Source organism: Acanthisitta chloris, unplaced genomic scaffold (assembly GCF_000695815.1).
Source record: "Acanthisitta chloris isolate BGI_N310 unplaced genomic scaffold, ASM69581v1 scaffold46252, whole genome shotgun sequence".
Classification (NCBI taxonomy): Eukaryota; Metazoa; Chordata; class Aves; order Passeriformes; family Acanthisittidae; genus Acanthisitta; species Acanthisitta chloris.
The window spans coordinates 1-16,820 of NW_008660775.1; the positions used below are offsets into that span (position 1 = coordinate 1).

The window sequence follows — 16,820 nt, forward strand, 5'->3', positions numbered from 1 at the left end:
TATAAATATATATATTTGTGACGATATAGTGATTTAGGTCTTTGTGTAAACTCTATTTATCAGACAAGCCAAATCTGTGTGGAGTCAAACCCACTGTACATTACAAAACATGTGGGGTATGCTGCTTGTATGTTCTCACAGGGACAAGTGGAAACCCATGGTACGTGTTTCTGGTTGTGAAAGGACTATCCCCAAGAATAAAACATGCAGAATCACACAAATTTTGTAGGTACTTTTTGTAAAACCTTTGAGGCTTTTTCACACTGAAATTTACAAGGAAGAGTTTCTATTGACATGGTGAGAGGTCAACTGAGACTCTCAAAAGCATGTTTGTTTTGAGCTACAGAGCAGGTATCAAACAGGCCCAGCCTAGCAGGCTCCATCCCATGAGCCCAGGCGCTGGCCCTGAGTGCAAAGGCAGCTCCAATATAGCAGCAAATTGCCTATTCTGGACTATAATCTACCCATTTCATGCCCCCATGGGACAGCAACATCCTGTGGCTACTCAATGTCTAGCCAGAACTGAACCAGGGTTTGAAAGACAATTTAAATTATTCTCATGCAAATAAATTCTGAAATGAACCACAAATTGCCTTGGATTAATGGAGACAGGGAATGACTTCTTCTCAAAATTTAATCAAGACATAGCTCCTTCTTTCCTGAAGCCAACGTGGGTTTTTTTTTCAAAGAGCTACACTGACTGAAAGGAAAAAAACTAGTCTCCATCCAAAAGAAATCGTAGAAGGTAGCTGGACAATCTTGACAAACATGAAATATTCTGCTAAAATACCAAACTAAACAAAAAGGTAACAAGGCCTAAAGTGGCCTAGACAGTTTAGCATCACTATCTGGAAAAGAACTTGGCATTCAAGTCCACAGCTACATCCAAACAGAGAGAGAAGATTAGCTCTGTTTGCTACACCAAACATGTCTGCCTTCCTCTTTCTTCAAACATAAATAGTTCCAGACTTATAAATAAATTAGCTCAACTTGGGTTATACAAGCTATTTCTTTTTTTTTTTTCTCCAAAAAGGAATAAAGATGTTTATTTAACAATTGTAAATTAAACATAAACAGAGATTTTTTCATTGCATAGTGATCCTTTCCAGCAGGTAATGATCAGCACTATGTCCATTTCTCTTCCTTATCCTGTACTTTGGGATCACAGCATCATTATGGCTACTTCTGATGGGAAATGGAAGGAATAAAGCTATGCAATAAGAGGAGATTTATTTGTGCTTATTCACTGTAAAAACAAAGTAATAATGAGGCTTAAATCACAGAAAATAAGTGCAACGAAATTACTTAACATTACTTATAATTTTGTTCTTTAAAAAAACCTGCTTTCTCCGTGTGTATGTGTTGTGTGGAACCTGTGAACCCTGGAAAGGCTGATGGGGGACAGACAACAGTTCCCAGAGGCCCTGTGAGCACTAACCCCTGGGCTCTGCTGAGCCTGTTCCAGGACTGTCTGCATTGTGTTGCTGCTGGGATTTTTTCCATCGAGATGGTTACGGTGCTGTAGCTCTGGGATTACAATACATCCTGCAGCAACAATATGATGGTGTAAACAGAAGGCTCACCCTGGCTTCAAACTGGGGCAAGTTAGTTTGTATGTTAGTGTGGAAAGTTCTGATTGTGTTTTGTAAAACTCAAGCAGGTCATAAGTACTGCCATGATGGGATGTGAAGTTTGGCTTTAGGGCATGATTAGCCAAGGGCAGGGGTTTTTCTTCTCAATATTACAGTGATGCTTCACATTCTTTCTAAAGCTGGCTGGAGTAAGGTGTCTCTGGCTTTGAGTCCCTCTCCAGCATGGAGCAGATTATTACTGTTATTACTGATTTATGTCATGCCTGTCTGCTTCCAGCCTCAAAACACTTTACTAAGTTACAATATACTTAGGAATCATTTCACATCAGCCACCACCACACTGCAGCCTTCTCTGGAGGGAAACTGAGGGGAGCCATTAGGATGGTGCCTGCAACATTAAACAACAATCCAGGAGAGGAAGTCAAGACTATTCTGCTCCTTAAAGCAGTGGCTGAGCAGAATGCAGCCACTGAGCTGCCATCCAGCTGGGACACCAGAGCCAATACCCACTCACCGTGTGTGGTTAAAATGAAATCTCCTAATGAAGTGAGATGGTTTTAGTGGTTAGAGAGTGAGTGCAAAGTATTATTCTCCTGTATTATTATTTGTAAGCTATACAGCTAACAAGGGAAAAGATCATACACAGGAAAACAGCAGACAGTTAGATCATGTTCCAAGCCCAGTTTCTAAAAGGCATTTGAGCAAATACAGCTTTGGAAAGAATACATTAAAAAAAAAAAAAAGATGACAGAAAAAAAATGGAATTGGCAATTTCTCACTATTTTTAGGAAACTAAACTAAACTGAACAGAATTTATATCGTTTTTTATCCCCTGTAGTTCGGGTCCAGAGAAAAGAACATGATTAGCTTCTGTTAATGAGCAGGTATTCCCTAAACACTGCTGCAAATGCTCCTGAATTTTAATTTGCTTAGAAAAAAGAAATGGTATTGAGGGGAAAAAAACACCTTAAGAGCCTTTTTTTTTTTCCTTTTGTCCCTGAATTAACAAAATGCTTCGATGCTTTTCTGGGCAGGAGGTTTATACATATGACTAAAAAAGATCCTCACACAATGTTATCAAGCTCTCCTTTCAGGGCTAGTAATTGCTAGCTGGTTCTAATCATTCTTGCAAGTGATTATTTGAAAGGTTCATTTTATGACCCCTCAAACTAGCACAAAGAATCTCACTCCATAATGTAATAAACAATTCTACAAGCAGTGCTCAATGAATTCTCCAAAGTCACCAAAAGGAGCTATTAATGATCTCTCTTTTTATCTAACCATAAATATGTAAGTCTCCTGGGATAAAGAATTTAAAAAGAACATTCTGGCAAGACTAACTGTCGACTTGATAAAGCAGAAAATGGTCACCAGTGATAGTAATTCAAAATACAGGGCAATGCTATGTAGTTTGGTTGGAAAGTTAGGTCAGGTTGGAGTAAATGTCTCTGAATGTTGTGCTTACTAAAAAGAGGACAGCACTACATGGTACAAACCAGGCTCAACCCAAACGAATACCCAAGAGTAAAATACTGCAAACTTGAGAAAATTATTTTTAAAAATTAACTCTATTTGGGAATTTGCTTTCCTGGGAAAATATTGCCAATCATTAGAATTAGAGGGTGGACAATATTTCAAGGTTGTTTAAAATAAATATGGTGCAAAGCCCAGGCTGATATTTTCTAGAACTTTGGTGTTTTAGGAGCCCAAGTATTGTTCTCATAAGTAAATCAGGCCGTAGGAAGCCCTTAAATGAAATTTAGTTTCCTGGCAACCTAACCCATTGCTGAAAATTAGATTTAGGCTTCTAATGGGCTTTGATGTTTTTGAAAGTCACACTTCCTGCAGCACTGCACAGCTGACTAGGTGTAATGCAGTCATTTACCTTCTACTGAGGCTATCAGGAACAGAACCACTTTGATGGCTTCTGTGATGTCTGTTTCAGAGAATGTAAAACACCATTTTTGCTGGGCATAAACAGTGATGAGTGGAGTCTCTGACCAGAAGGAGGAGGAGAAAAGCAAGAGAGAATCTGCCTCTTCCAAAATAAGCTCATGTAGTCCTTTGGGTGCTTGTGCTTGATGCCAGGGGAGCTTGGGTCTTTCTGAATCTTTCCTGCTGGAACAATTCCTGTGACACCAACTCCTGGAAACATGAAACACACTGTCCCACCACAGCCAGTATGATTCTTGCTGTGGGTATGGAAATACAGGGTTCAGGTACCTCTAAAATGAGTTTTCAATGATTAAGGCTAAGAAACAAATGCAACAGGAAGCTCTAAGAGGGAAACCAGGAGAAATAATGAAGAGGACTTGCAGGCTCCTCACTCCTTGACTGCGCTGGGCAGGGCAAAGAAGGCCCCACATTCTCAGTCCTTTGACCCGTGGGAGGACTAAGGGTCCCACTGAGAGATGGAGGCTATGGATTGCTGTGCTTAACCCCGAAGAACTTACTGTTCTGAACATTTTAGAAACCCTGGAAGTTCCTTTTAACAGGAAAATTTTTAATTTCTCATTTTTGTTCTAACCGGCAATAAAACTTTTTTTGTCCCTTTAATGTTGGAATTTCCTGTGGAACAGAAATTCTCCTCTAAAACCATTTCTATTCAACAGGGCTATTCAGATGGAAGCATTTTCTTATTCATTCTGCTTTGCAACTCACTGGTGCCACCCCGAACATGTAGCTCTTCCAAGAATGATGTGGCATCCCTTGGAATAGCTAATTAGTTGGGCTGTATGATGACTCTGCCAAAAGCTTCAGTTTCCAGAGGCATTTCTTTAAGGAATGGTGGTGTGGGTTTGGCTTTCACAAGGATACACATGGTTTCAGGAGCCCACAGGCACCAAAAGTTAGTTTGTGTTTTGTAACTGCTCATCTCAACCCAGTCATTGAGTCGATGTCCCAACCACAGGGAGTCAAGCAAACTTCTTCAAAGCACTCATGGAGAAAGCTTTTGGTTAATTTATTTTTCTTATTTTAATAAACAATTTCATCTTGGGGAATCTTTTAAGAAAATTCCACTTCCACAACTATTTACTGGGAAAATAATTAGATTTAAACATAACTCGCATTGCAATGTAACTTCTTGTAGACAAATATCTTTGTCACTTAGCCCTCAAATTTTTGCACATTGTTAAGGAACATGAAAGATGTCTAAATCCAGTACCTTTATACTTGGTCACCACAGCTGCGTTGACACTCAGAGGTTCCTGGAAGGTGACAGTGAGTGATGTACTGCTCGTTACCATGAGACAGACATTGGTTGGCGCCTCGGGGGCTCCTGGGAGAGAAGAGAAAACATCAGCTCCTCAGCACAACAAATCCTATTCAAACAATGTTTCTGAGTCTTCAAAGAACTCACTGAAAATCACCCTGCAATTGTGAGCTTTGGGTTGTAGGTGTTTGTGTTCTCTGCCTTTTGAGCATTTTAATTAGTGACCCTGCTAACAATATCCTGCAGACACCATTTGTTTCTATCATGGGTTTTGGCTCCTTTCAGTTAAAAATATCTTCCTGCATATATGTAACCCAATAAAACAGATTCATGCTAATTATGTCGATGAAAAGCCCCTATAAATCTTTTGAGGTGGATAGGAGGAGAGAGAATGGACAAAACCACAAAGAGCTAATTAAACCTTTATGGTTTCACTAACAAACTAAAATTTATAAAATAAGAGAAAACATTTTTACATTGTTGTGGTTCAAAAAATTGCAAATTCCACAAAAATTTCAGTGCAAGAGTTCCAAAATGCAGTTGTCAATTGAGGCCTAACATTTTTATTTTAAAAACAGGCAAAAAAAAAAGTTTGAATCACAGAATATGAATCAGACTCAATTCAGAAATCAAACACAAAATGTCACAACTTACTGCTGGGATTGATTTAAAAATCAGTATATTCACTTTCACTACTGCTGTATTTCCTGTATTTTGTATCTAACAGAAGGAGCACTATATCTGCCTGAAAGAAGTAACCTTAGAATACAATAAATTTGGGCAAATTATTTGTATGTACCTTTATGTAGAGATGGTTGTAAAAATGTTGATGGCAATGACTGTATTTCAGCAAACAGGATACAGCTAAAAGATCTACATGTGAAACAATTCAGTCCTGTTTACTCCTTCCTATGGGCCCAAATTCCTATTTACTATGAGTACAGACTCACTTGTACAACTGTTTCAAGTGACTCAGTTTGTGACTGTGCTGATGAAATAGATACCAAGATTAAGACTAATGGTTACCAAACTTAAGATCAAATTGTCACAATGTTTATATGCAAAACGAAGTTTCATTGTTTGATCAAATCTTTCGAAGAACTCCACTCCAAACAAGAATAACTTTCAAAAAAATAAACTACAACAGAGAAAATGCCAATGTCCCCATCCCTCCTCCTACCTCTTCATATGTTCTTTTATAGTCTTCCTGTTTTAAACATATTAGATACAATCCAGGAGTAAATGTGAAGAGAAATAAGCAGTGCAGAATCATTACATCCTGAACCAAGTGTTTGGAGGTCTCATCTTACCAATTTTATGCAACCCACTCCTTAGGAGCCATGTGCTTGTTGCTCTCAGATATTGGGTCCTTTATTGTTCTAACATCAATTTCCTTCTCAGTCTTGGCAAGGCCATTTCATCTCATGCCTCAGTTTTCCCACCCCGACAGTCCTGTGCTGCACAGCAGTGCCGTGAGGGTCAGTCAGGGAGAGCATCTTGGCTCAACCAGGGCAGAGTTTTCCCAGTTCTAAAGTTTGTGTGGAATTCCTCTCCATCCCCCTACTTACGGGCGTGCTCGTAGCCTGCCTTCATGCGCCTGTACAGCTTGGACCTCCACTCCCAGGCCCTCAGCAGCTTCTCTTTCTCCGTGAAATCTGCACCAAGACCTTCGTTCACCACCTGTGCAGACAGTTCAGAGACTCTCTGCTGTGCCTCCTGGACCAATGTGCTCAGATGCACTGACCTGCTTTCCATGTTTACAACTACCAAGAAAAGGGAGAAATAAGTAAGTGCTTGGTGGACTTAGGCGAGGAAATTCTGGCCTCGTGCAAAACGCATGTAAGATCGAGTCCTTGAATACTCTGCCTTGCAGTAGTTATCTTGTCATCAAGTGGATTAGAGCATGCCAAGTTATACCAGTTAAGGATCTTGCCACTTAAATGGGATTAACAACATGAATAAATGTAGCACAATTTTTCTGCTGATATTTCTCGTATGCTTAAAAATGTCTTAATTAGACTGAAATTGCAGATACATTTGAAGTTGGTGGAATATGAAAACCAAACTAAAATAACCTCTCTCTCCAACCCCTACTTTGCCATGATGTCATAAGCTTTCATAAAATTAAGAAGATTGTACTGGTTGTAAACATAAACACATACAATATATAAACCTCTACAAAGAAAGAGAGATCTAATTGGCAAAAGTAAGAATGAGAGTTTCGTGCCTAAGGGCCATGGCTGGTAGAGAATGGATCTCTCTTTATGTTTTCTTTGTGCCAGTTTTGCCTGTTCAATACCTAATTAGTCCTCTTACGTGCAGAGAGCAGTTTGACACATGGAGATTTTTTTCCTCCGGTGCTCAGGATAATTTTAATTTTACTTTTATCAGTTCCTATTGCCTGTGAGAGGCCCAGTGGGCTGCAGAAAGATGAAAATGAAGATCACATAGGTTGCAAACTAAACTAGGTTTGATTTTAGTTCAAGTCCACAAGACAACTCTAAACCAGCCCCTTGATTATACAGTGAAACGTGGTGAATCAAGCCCTATTTTCAGAGCTGATCTTAGCCTAAAATTGTTTAGACTATTTGCAGTTTAGAAAATAGGACTTGTAAAGATGTTTAACCTGAAAAGAAATGCAGCTATTGATCTGATGTTCAACAGGCAAGAGATAGTGTACAAGAGAAGGAGTTCTGAAAGCACAGGAAATAACCTTGGTGTCTGGTGGTTTTGCAGAAGAGCCCTGAGATAGTCTCAATTTAAAAGTCCTCAGTTTACCAAAGACAGTGCCCTAGCACAAGCAGCTTCTTGTAGCAATGGTGAGGAGTTGCTACGTGGGGACATCAGGCTCTTTGTTTCCTGAAGGTTTTTACATGAAAAGTAGGAATCTTGCATGGGCTGCACTTAGCATTCATTTGCAGCAGACATTTATGAATTCATCAAACTGGACCACAGAAAGCACCAAGACTCTGACAGGTTTTTGACATCAAAACACCACAGCAGCAAGGATGCCTGTGGATATGAATGTGTTCTTTCTAAACTGGGATCATATAGGACAAATCAGAATGGAAAGAACCTTCTGTAGTCCAATTCCTGTTAAAAACAGGCTCAGCCAAGAGGTCAGACCAAGTTACTGAAGGCATTACCCAGCCTGGTCTTGAAAATTTCCCAGGATGGTTGGAGGCTTTACAACAACTGTTCCACTGCTTCACTGTCCTCACAGTGAAAGAGGTGTTTTATCCAGTCTGAACCTCTCATTTTAACTTTTGCCTTGGTCTTTCATAACAATATGACAGTTGAAGTTTAGCAGAGTCTAAGAATATCCCTAGGTACTGATGGGAAAAGTGCCCGGGGAGCTTCACAGTCACAGGAGGAGAGCAAAGAATTACTCAACACCTCTGACATCCAAAGGGTTGTTTTTGAAGAATATTTGTCTCTTAAGACTTTGCTTTCAGAAGCTGGCTTGGAGCCATCCTTCTTGAAGTTTGATCATTCTTCACATGGACATCAGGGACATATGGCCAGGCTCACTGGAATCTGCTGGTATCCTCAGAACTGCCAAAGGGGAGAGGGTTTCCTGGATCCACGCCTGCAAGGAGCATGGAACACATCTGAGGGCACAACAGGACTGAGGAAGGAGATTTTATGTGCCAGAACTTCAGGTGGTTGAGAACTGGCATTGGTTCAAGCTCTCACTAAGGATCTGGCTCTATCTGTTTAACCAGAACTCCGATCCACATTTGTCAGGTCTTGAAAACGTGTCCAATCAGCCACTGGGAACTTCAATCTTATTTTTATTTGGGTTCTCATGAATGAGCCAAGCCAAACCATGAGTATATGATGAATAAGAGTAACTGAAAAGATAACACAGTGGACTTTGCCTCCTTCCCAACTAAATTACTATTTCAAAAGCTGTACTCTCTGATCTTAGTTACTTTCTGTTTAAAAGATGTTGGGTTCCTGTTAAGATTTATACAATCTGAGCTCCATGTGGAGATGAAGATCATAGTTTTACTTTTTATTGCTTTATCTGCTGCTGTTCCTGTTCCAGGCAGAAATCCAGGTGATACAGATGGAAGCTATCTGCCCTCCAGATCCTCTTTGCTACAGCGTTAAGTTAGGGGCTATAATGAGATTTCAGCTGGATCACTACAGCTAATATAGTGGCAGAGCAAGAGTTTTCTGTGTGGGAAACTTTTTGTGTGCACTTGGAATGGGGAATTCCTCTATCTTGCATTCTCCTAGCTCTGTGCATCTGTCCTATAACCTTCTAATCAGATCAAGAGATGCTTGTGTCCAGTCCCAAAATTGGGTGAGTCAGGATTTTACCCTCCCACTCAGCCTAGGGAAGTCTTGCTCCACTGCCCACCACAGAGAAATGAAAATGCACCTGCTGAGTGCTGGATCATGTCCTTGCAGTGCTGAGATGTTACAAACAGAATGCATTTCATTTGAAACAAGGTTGGTTAAGTACAGAAAGCAGAGCAGAAAGACTGGAGCAAATAGAAAGTGACTGCTATCAGTTCCACGATAATGAAGCCACACACAAAGATGCTGTGAACCTTTGTTTTGAGGGCTGAAAATAACTTCTTGCATTTTGCTCTCTAGTAGCAACTGGAAACCCTTCAGGTAAGAAACCCAAACCAATCATTTGCTTTTTATTGAGAATGCTTCATCCATTATTTCAATCAGAAAACCTAAAAATCAAGATAAGTGAAGTGGAAATTTGGTGGGTATATTTTGAAATGGAAATGAGGTGGTTATATATTCATATTCTCTGTGTTCATAGGCATGTTTGCATTAATTACAGGAAATGAATACTAATTTATGATTGCCCCTGCTCGCCATCAGACTGCATTTATTTACAGATGAGGTCAATGAAAAATTAGTTTAGTCTTTTTTACTGCTGTTTAGAACACTCAAGACTGTGTTTTCCTCTAGATTTGTCATGGTTAATGAATGTTGCTTCAGCAGTCAATCATGTACTCTAAATGCTGTCACACTTGTTTTTAAAGCCTCAGTCATGAACCATGACAGAAAAATAAACAAATAAATATAAAACTAAAAAACTCTTTTCACTGAGCAGCTACACTATGCAAAAATCTCCAGGGAAGGTTAAAGGAGGCCAGAATAAATGATAATATAAGTGCTGTGGATATAGAAAAGCAATAAAGGTGTACCAACACTGAGGGTCTGGCAAAAAAACTCAACATGCACATGCACACACACTCTCCAGTGAAAAAAAACTGGCAATGTTAGTAGCCTCAAGGTGCAATTTCCTGGAGCACTGAGATTGACATGCCAGCACTAAATGTTGTTAATTTAACTAACTTCAAATTAATGGCAGAGTCTGCAGTGGTCGAAGCCCTCAAACACAGTCTCATTATAGCCTTGCTGGGAATGTCCTAAATATAGGCATTGACAGTTTAAAACAAATTCACATACATCAATGTATTTTTAGACCCAAGTAAGGCGTCAGAGTTTGTGTCATGGTATATGGTTGATTAATTGGGGTGGTAAGTCACCCTCCAACCCACAAATTGTGCATAAAAGGGTCCATGAAGGAATACAAAGAAGTTTTATAACTACAATATGTAGTTATAAGCAATATCGGTATACCAGTAAAGTGAAAAGGTCTGGTTTGTGTGTTTAGATTTTCTCTGGTTCTGTAGAACTTTGAAATTCTCATTTGAATGGTATTTTACACCATTTGAAGACCAGGAGTGAGGAGTCTGTGGGTAATGGAAATGATGGATTTTAACACAACTGGTCTCCTGAAGGCAGCAGAGCCAAAATCAAAAGGCTAAATCAAAATAAAGCAGAGTCTAGACAACACATCATCCTTTCATTTTTGATGACAAATTCTATATTTTAGACCATGATCTTTGAATCTCTCAGCTCCTGTTTCCATATTCTTAAAGATTTTGTTCTCACTCTTGGCACTAACTCAGCTGCTCCAGTGTTAATCACATTAGAAGCTCAACCTGATCCATCAGTTGATTTACCTGAGATAGAGCATAAAAAACTTCTCCTGAGCACACATTCAACAAGCACACATTGCTTCAAACATCCTCCAGAACTGTGGTACTCTGCTGGTATAATCATCCTTAATTAATCTGTAATTAATTTCCCCAAACAACAGCAAACATGATCTCCTACAGGCAATTATCAAGGTCAATTCATGTTCTTTACTTACAGTGTGGGCTTTCCTTTGCCCCAACATGTAGAAGGGTCCTAGCAATAGGGACGTTGTTTGTCAAAATGGCAATATCCAAAGGAGTTAATCCTTCACTGTTTGGGGTGTTCAGGTCTAGTTCCTCCAGTGTGTATTGATAAAGAAGAATCTGAACAGCATCCAGATCTTGCTGTTCTACGGCCTCAAACATAGCTTCATTGCACTGGAAATTCTGTGTATCAATAAAAACATAAATTCAGTATAACTCTTCAAATGTTAGTGCTTTAAAAATTGAGAAAATTTGTGTTCTATGAGACTGTGATAAAATATTGATCCTTCAGCCCCAACTAGAGGCATGGCAATTGTTAGCAGCAGAACTGAGCTTAGTCTCTGTGACCAGACTTGTGTGCTTGAGCTTGCTTCAGGTCTGTGGGAAGACTCAAGTGAGATTCAAATCCATGTGAAAAATGCTTATTTAGACATCTGTAATCAAACTATGTGAGCAACATTCTATGTTTTCAGTGTGAGACTGGATGATCGACGTTGGCAATCTCGTACTACTGTGTTTTTCAAACTCAAGCCAATCTGGAAAAATACCTGCCTGGTTCCAGTGTGAACCAGGAATAGGTGCTGTTCATTCCAACACTTCAGTCATTTCCAGGAGCTTGTATTATTGCATTTAAGTTGCAACTAGAAGAAGCTTTGAAATACATAGTGTCTTTAAAAAAAAAAGTAGAAATGAGACTGAAAAAAATTGACTGTCCAGTGTGTATGTCTGAGCAGCAGAGAGCATGAGCAGCCAAGCCCGAGAACATTCATGGTGCTGACTCCAAATCAGGGAGAATCACTGAACCTGTTCCTTACCAGTGTCAAGGAGATAAAAGAATGATATAATACAAAGCACCCATTGTTTCTTAATTGAGCTGGGAAGAAGCAGGTGCAGGAGAGTAGCAGGGCCTGCAGGTTTCTGTTATGAGAACATCCTTCTGGAGCCTACAGTAATGACTTGTTATTTGCCAAGATTCTTCAAATTCTCTCCCAGTGTCCCATTGCCATAATTACCTAATAGGGTTTTTCCCTCTTTAGGATGAATTAGTAGAAGCAAGAGGCCCAGCAAGGCAAGGAGAGCTCAGCATGTGGTCACGTAAAGGAACTGAGGTCTATGCCAAGGGGTGTAACTAAAGTATTGCAGAGATCAAAGCAAGCAAGCCAGATACATGATGTAAACTAGCCCCCAGTGTCCTGAAACCACATGGAGGGAACACAGACAAAACCCTTATCACAGAATGGATTCTTCATTATATGAAAAAATTACTGAATTGAAAGCATCTTATACTGTGATTAGAAATTAACATTTCAGCCACACCAACACTTTGTTTCCTTTTTTTGAAATTGCTGTAGTTTTATTTGGCATTTCCTTGTCTGAGTTTTGTTCTCAGTAAAACAACAATTTCTGAAAGAGCACTGCTCTGCTGGAACACCTTTTGTGTCCTCCTAAAACACTAATGGCTTGCAAGCAGTTCTGGAAACTAAAGTCCACAGCTACACCTTGGAATTTGATCAGTTCTACAGGCTTTTTTTCCGTTGTGCTTGAAGTTAAAAGTCTCTCCAGAAATTCTCATGCCTGACAGAGATCTGGTTTACTGTTGAGCATGTGAAGTATTGGTACCACACTAAGAAGCTGAAAAGGTGATGTTATGTTAGAGTTTTACTATGGACCTAACCCATGCTGAACAGTAGGGACCAGCAGGACAGGAAGACAGATGTACATTAGATGACCTTTACCCAAAACTGTCAGTATAGAGAAATGAGACACTTATGTTAGATGGCTGTCTAAGGATGAGATGAACAATGCAGCAATAAAGCCAATCTGGGACAGTAGTGCTGACTTGGGAATCTACATTTTAGATGCTGAAGTCCAAGACAGCTCATGCTGGAGAAATATTTTTTCTGTAGATTTCCATGCAGAATAAAGCACTTAAGTGCTAATTCTGGAGCTCCATCAAATTCTTGGGTTTAGATTCTTGTCTAGATTGTAAAAATCAGATTTCATTTTATTATCAAACACTTAGATCACACTTCAGTGCTAAGTATATAAGAAAAATCTCAGAAAAAGGGACAGCTGAATGCTAAGCAGCTTCATTTATCATTCTTTATCCACCCCTCTGTTCAAGGCAAAAATTGTTTTTAAGGCCTTACGCTGTGATTAGTGAGACCACATGTCCAGAAAGTTTTGGAAAAGAAGACAGCATGTATTTCTCTTATTATAAGGCAAAAGTTAAAAAATGAGAGAAATTTTTACTGCAATGCAGCAATATTTCTTTTCAATCCAGTAGCTCCACACATCTGCTGTCTGGCTTATGTAACTCCTCAGCCTCCTTATATTAGAGATCTTACTCTTATTTTGGTGTTTTGCCCCTACTCTGAAAGGGTGAAGAATTCTGGCTAGAAATTAAAATAATTTTAAGAAATATTAATTATAATTACCAAATATTTTAATTACTGGTATGTTTCTGATACATTCTGTATGCCTCAGCTCCCACTGAAGTCAGTGATAGTCATTTAATAGCTGTGTATCACTGTACTATGGACTTACAGTTAATGTACATAGATCATTGTTGTTTCACCTAAAGAGGAAAAAAATAATATGCTTTTCACTCTTTTTGACTTTATTATCATGAATGCAGAACTGTAAACTGATAGACTGGTTTTATTCATATAAATTATTAGATGTATAAAATCATGAATCACAATGGTTTGGGCTGGAAGGGACCTTAAAGATCATCTCATGCCAACCTCTGGCTGTGGGCAGGGACAACTTCTACCAGAAATACATTCACCAATTCTCAAAAGGAAAAAGTATCAGCATTCTGAAAGGCATTAATTTCATCACAGTTTACAGCCATTTCAAAAGATTTTTTTTCTACTGACACTCTATTCTATTTTTCCTCTATACTGTTGTTAATGAAAATCCAGGATAATTCTGCTTCGGAATTATCTACATTTTGATCCAATCAGAAAACAAGAAAAATCAACTTCTCACAGCTAGGAAAATCTACTTATTTAACTGCAAATTAATCAAGATCTGACTACAAAGGGAATTGGTTGAAGGAAACTGAATGACTACATTATCCTGCATTTCTTTCTGTTAAGTTCATTATTGGAAACAGTCTGAGAGCAGAACAAAAAGGTAAAGCTGAGTGACAGGCTGTGGTACTCACATTTTTACTTCTGTGGCACTGGGTACATACATGGCTTTCCCTTTTTATAAAACCAGAAGAGTGATTCTCTTTTAATTGACTTCAAGAATGTGCACAAAAGTTAAGTGAGTTGGCATTTGTAGGGTGCTACCCTAAGTAGCAATACCATTATTTGGCTTTAATTCCAGGTTTGTGTGATACTCAAGAAATCTTGTACTACATTTCAGGAGTTTCTTGTGTTATATAAGGCAAAAATTCTATTATGTAATAAAGAGAGGGAGATGGGTAACATGTATTACAGCTGAAATGAGCCCAACTTATGGCTTACTAAAGCATTTGGTTCTTTTCAAATATATCCTCATACTTTACCAACAGATTAGATGCCTTTGAAAATGTGTCTTTGGATTTTTGCTTGCCATAGGAAATACCTGAAGTATTTGTGAAATTTTAGCCCTAAGTAAGTTGCTGAACAGAATCTAAGCACATGTTAAAGTTAATTTGTTGTAAATGCTCTTGCCAGCTAACCTGTTGGCAAAAATGTTTCACCAAAAGGGAAAAAAATAAAAGCCAATTTCTTTTCTTCATTTCATTAGAAATGTGATTGAAAAAGCTGCACTGATTTAAATGAGAAACAGAGCATGAATATTATAAGCTACTTTATCCAATCTAAACAATTATGAGACCAAATTGCAAATCTCAGCTTTTCCAAATGAACAATTCAGACACAAGCTAAAGTACACTGGTAAGTCCTGTAATGTCCAAGAGTACAAAAACATGGGAACTGTGATATGGCCTTTTGAACTGGGCATGTATGCATCCCTCATCCACACAGCACTGCACATCTAACCATGCTAGATCCCGCTCAGTCAAAAAACATCCTGGAGAGGCAGCAAAATATCTGCCACATCTTCAGCCATGCCAGTGAGCTGCCCCATTTGGAAGTCTGTGTCCACCCCAGCTCTCCAAGTCCAGAGAAACATTCTACACACCTGAGCAACTTTTCCCCAACTATTTGCTTTCACACAGGAAACAGAAATATATTAGAAGATTATAAAGTTTTCTGCAAAAAGCTGATCATATTCCATGTAAAAGGCTCTCTAGGATTGCAGTGTCTTTCAGACATCTGAAGCCCAAGGGTAAGAAATCAGACAGGGTAAGGTGCTGTATTGTTAGACCTGTGTGCTCAATTTCAGCCCAGCTGCTATAGTCACAAATACCAACAGGAACCTTCCGATTTCTGCCTTCATTTACATTTATTAGAAAACTTTGTTCTGCTCTGAAAGGACATAACCATTGAATTCAAAGAGAAACTGAATCACATATACAAGTGATTGGGTGAAGTTTAGGAGCAGTTTTTACATTGCTTTTTCCTTGACTTAGCCCTGCAGCCTCTAATCATTCGCTGGACAGCTGTGCTATGTGATTAATTTATTTAGGTGTTACTCTGATGCACAAATGTATATACTGAAAAGGACTACAGTATTGCTTTGCAGTAAGTAATAACCATGTTCCAGTAAGTGATTCAGTGCTGGAGTGTTTAGAAATGCAATCTTATGTAGCTTAATTAAAATGAAGTGCCCCTTTCAAGCTATTTGCTCTAGGTTTGCCTGAAAAAGTCCACTATGTGCTACTGGAGTTGGAAAAAGTGGTAAAATAGTTTCTGCAAAGACTTATTTTGATAAACACGAGTTCAAGAATAAAGCTACTTTGGGACATTGCTATGTCTGCAGCAAGACAACAATTTACTGAATGGAAAGTGTTGCACAGCAAGAGAGAGTGGAAAGAAAACTCCTCACTAGCCAAAGCTGAAAGAAAACAAATTCTAATGAATGTTGTTCACTTGTCTGGAGACATGATTTTACTCATTCTGTGCTCTGTGGCACAGAAACTGAATGATTGGAAAATGCATCAGCTAGCAACTTGACCTGGAATATTTCCACCCCTCCACTGATGGTTTCCTTGTTATTTATTTCTAGGGAAAACTGAGAAAACAATAAGCAGAATGGATAGAAAGGGACCCAAAGCCTCTTGAGTTCAGTGGGAGACTATTCACTGACTGTTGTGGACACCAGCTCAGGCCCTACACTGGTACCTCTGTTCACTGTAGGTCAGACCAGCAGTGACACAAGCTGTGGCACTCCCATGACATTGTGGTGGGCTAGGGGAAACAAAGTAAGCACAGGTAATTCTGTATCCTATTAAACCACCTTCCACATGACAAGGTGAAATCGAGTCTCCTAATTGCGATGACTGATTGAATAGGCACTGCCACTGCCTGACAGACCCGGAGTGAAAAGGGAGAGAAGTGAGATGGTAGGTGATGGGCCTGGAGCTTAGCAGAGGACTTGGCCCTCAGCAGCAGTGCAGCACCTCAATCTCTGGGCGAGGCTCATTGGCAACTTCTCTGCTCATTAGTTAAATATGACAGAAGATATCATATTTGAAGGAATATGTAATCTGAAGAGTGTATTTAGAGAAACACTGATCAGAAGACATGCTAACGGACTGGCATTCAGTCAGTCTACATGTCATTCTCAGACTCTGGCATTGTCCCCAGCTCTAGCTTATCCTCCTCTGTCGCTCGCTTAGTCACACTCCAGCTTGCAATTGAAAAGCAAAAAAGGCAAGAAAAGACAGTG

At 39.2% G+C, this 16,820-nt stretch overlaps 1 protein-coding gene across 1 annotated transcript in view; it reads right to left on the reverse strand.

The window, feature by feature from the left end:
• Window positions 1-4,758: 4,758 nt before the first annotated feature.
• The window catches only part of LOC103797700 (ankyrin repeat and fibronectin type-III domain-containing protein 1-like), a gene marked incomplete at its 3' end in the record, with an annotated part of 19,144 nt that continues 7,082 nt past the window's right edge, over window positions 4,759-16,820 (reverse strand). Inside the window, 3 exon segments of the mRNA XM_009069924.1 lie at window positions 4,759-4,872; window positions 6,375-6,569; window positions 11,003-11,213. Of these exon segments, the coding sequence (XP_009068172.1) occupies window positions 4,759-4,872; window positions 6,375-6,569; window positions 11,003-11,213 (520 nt within the window).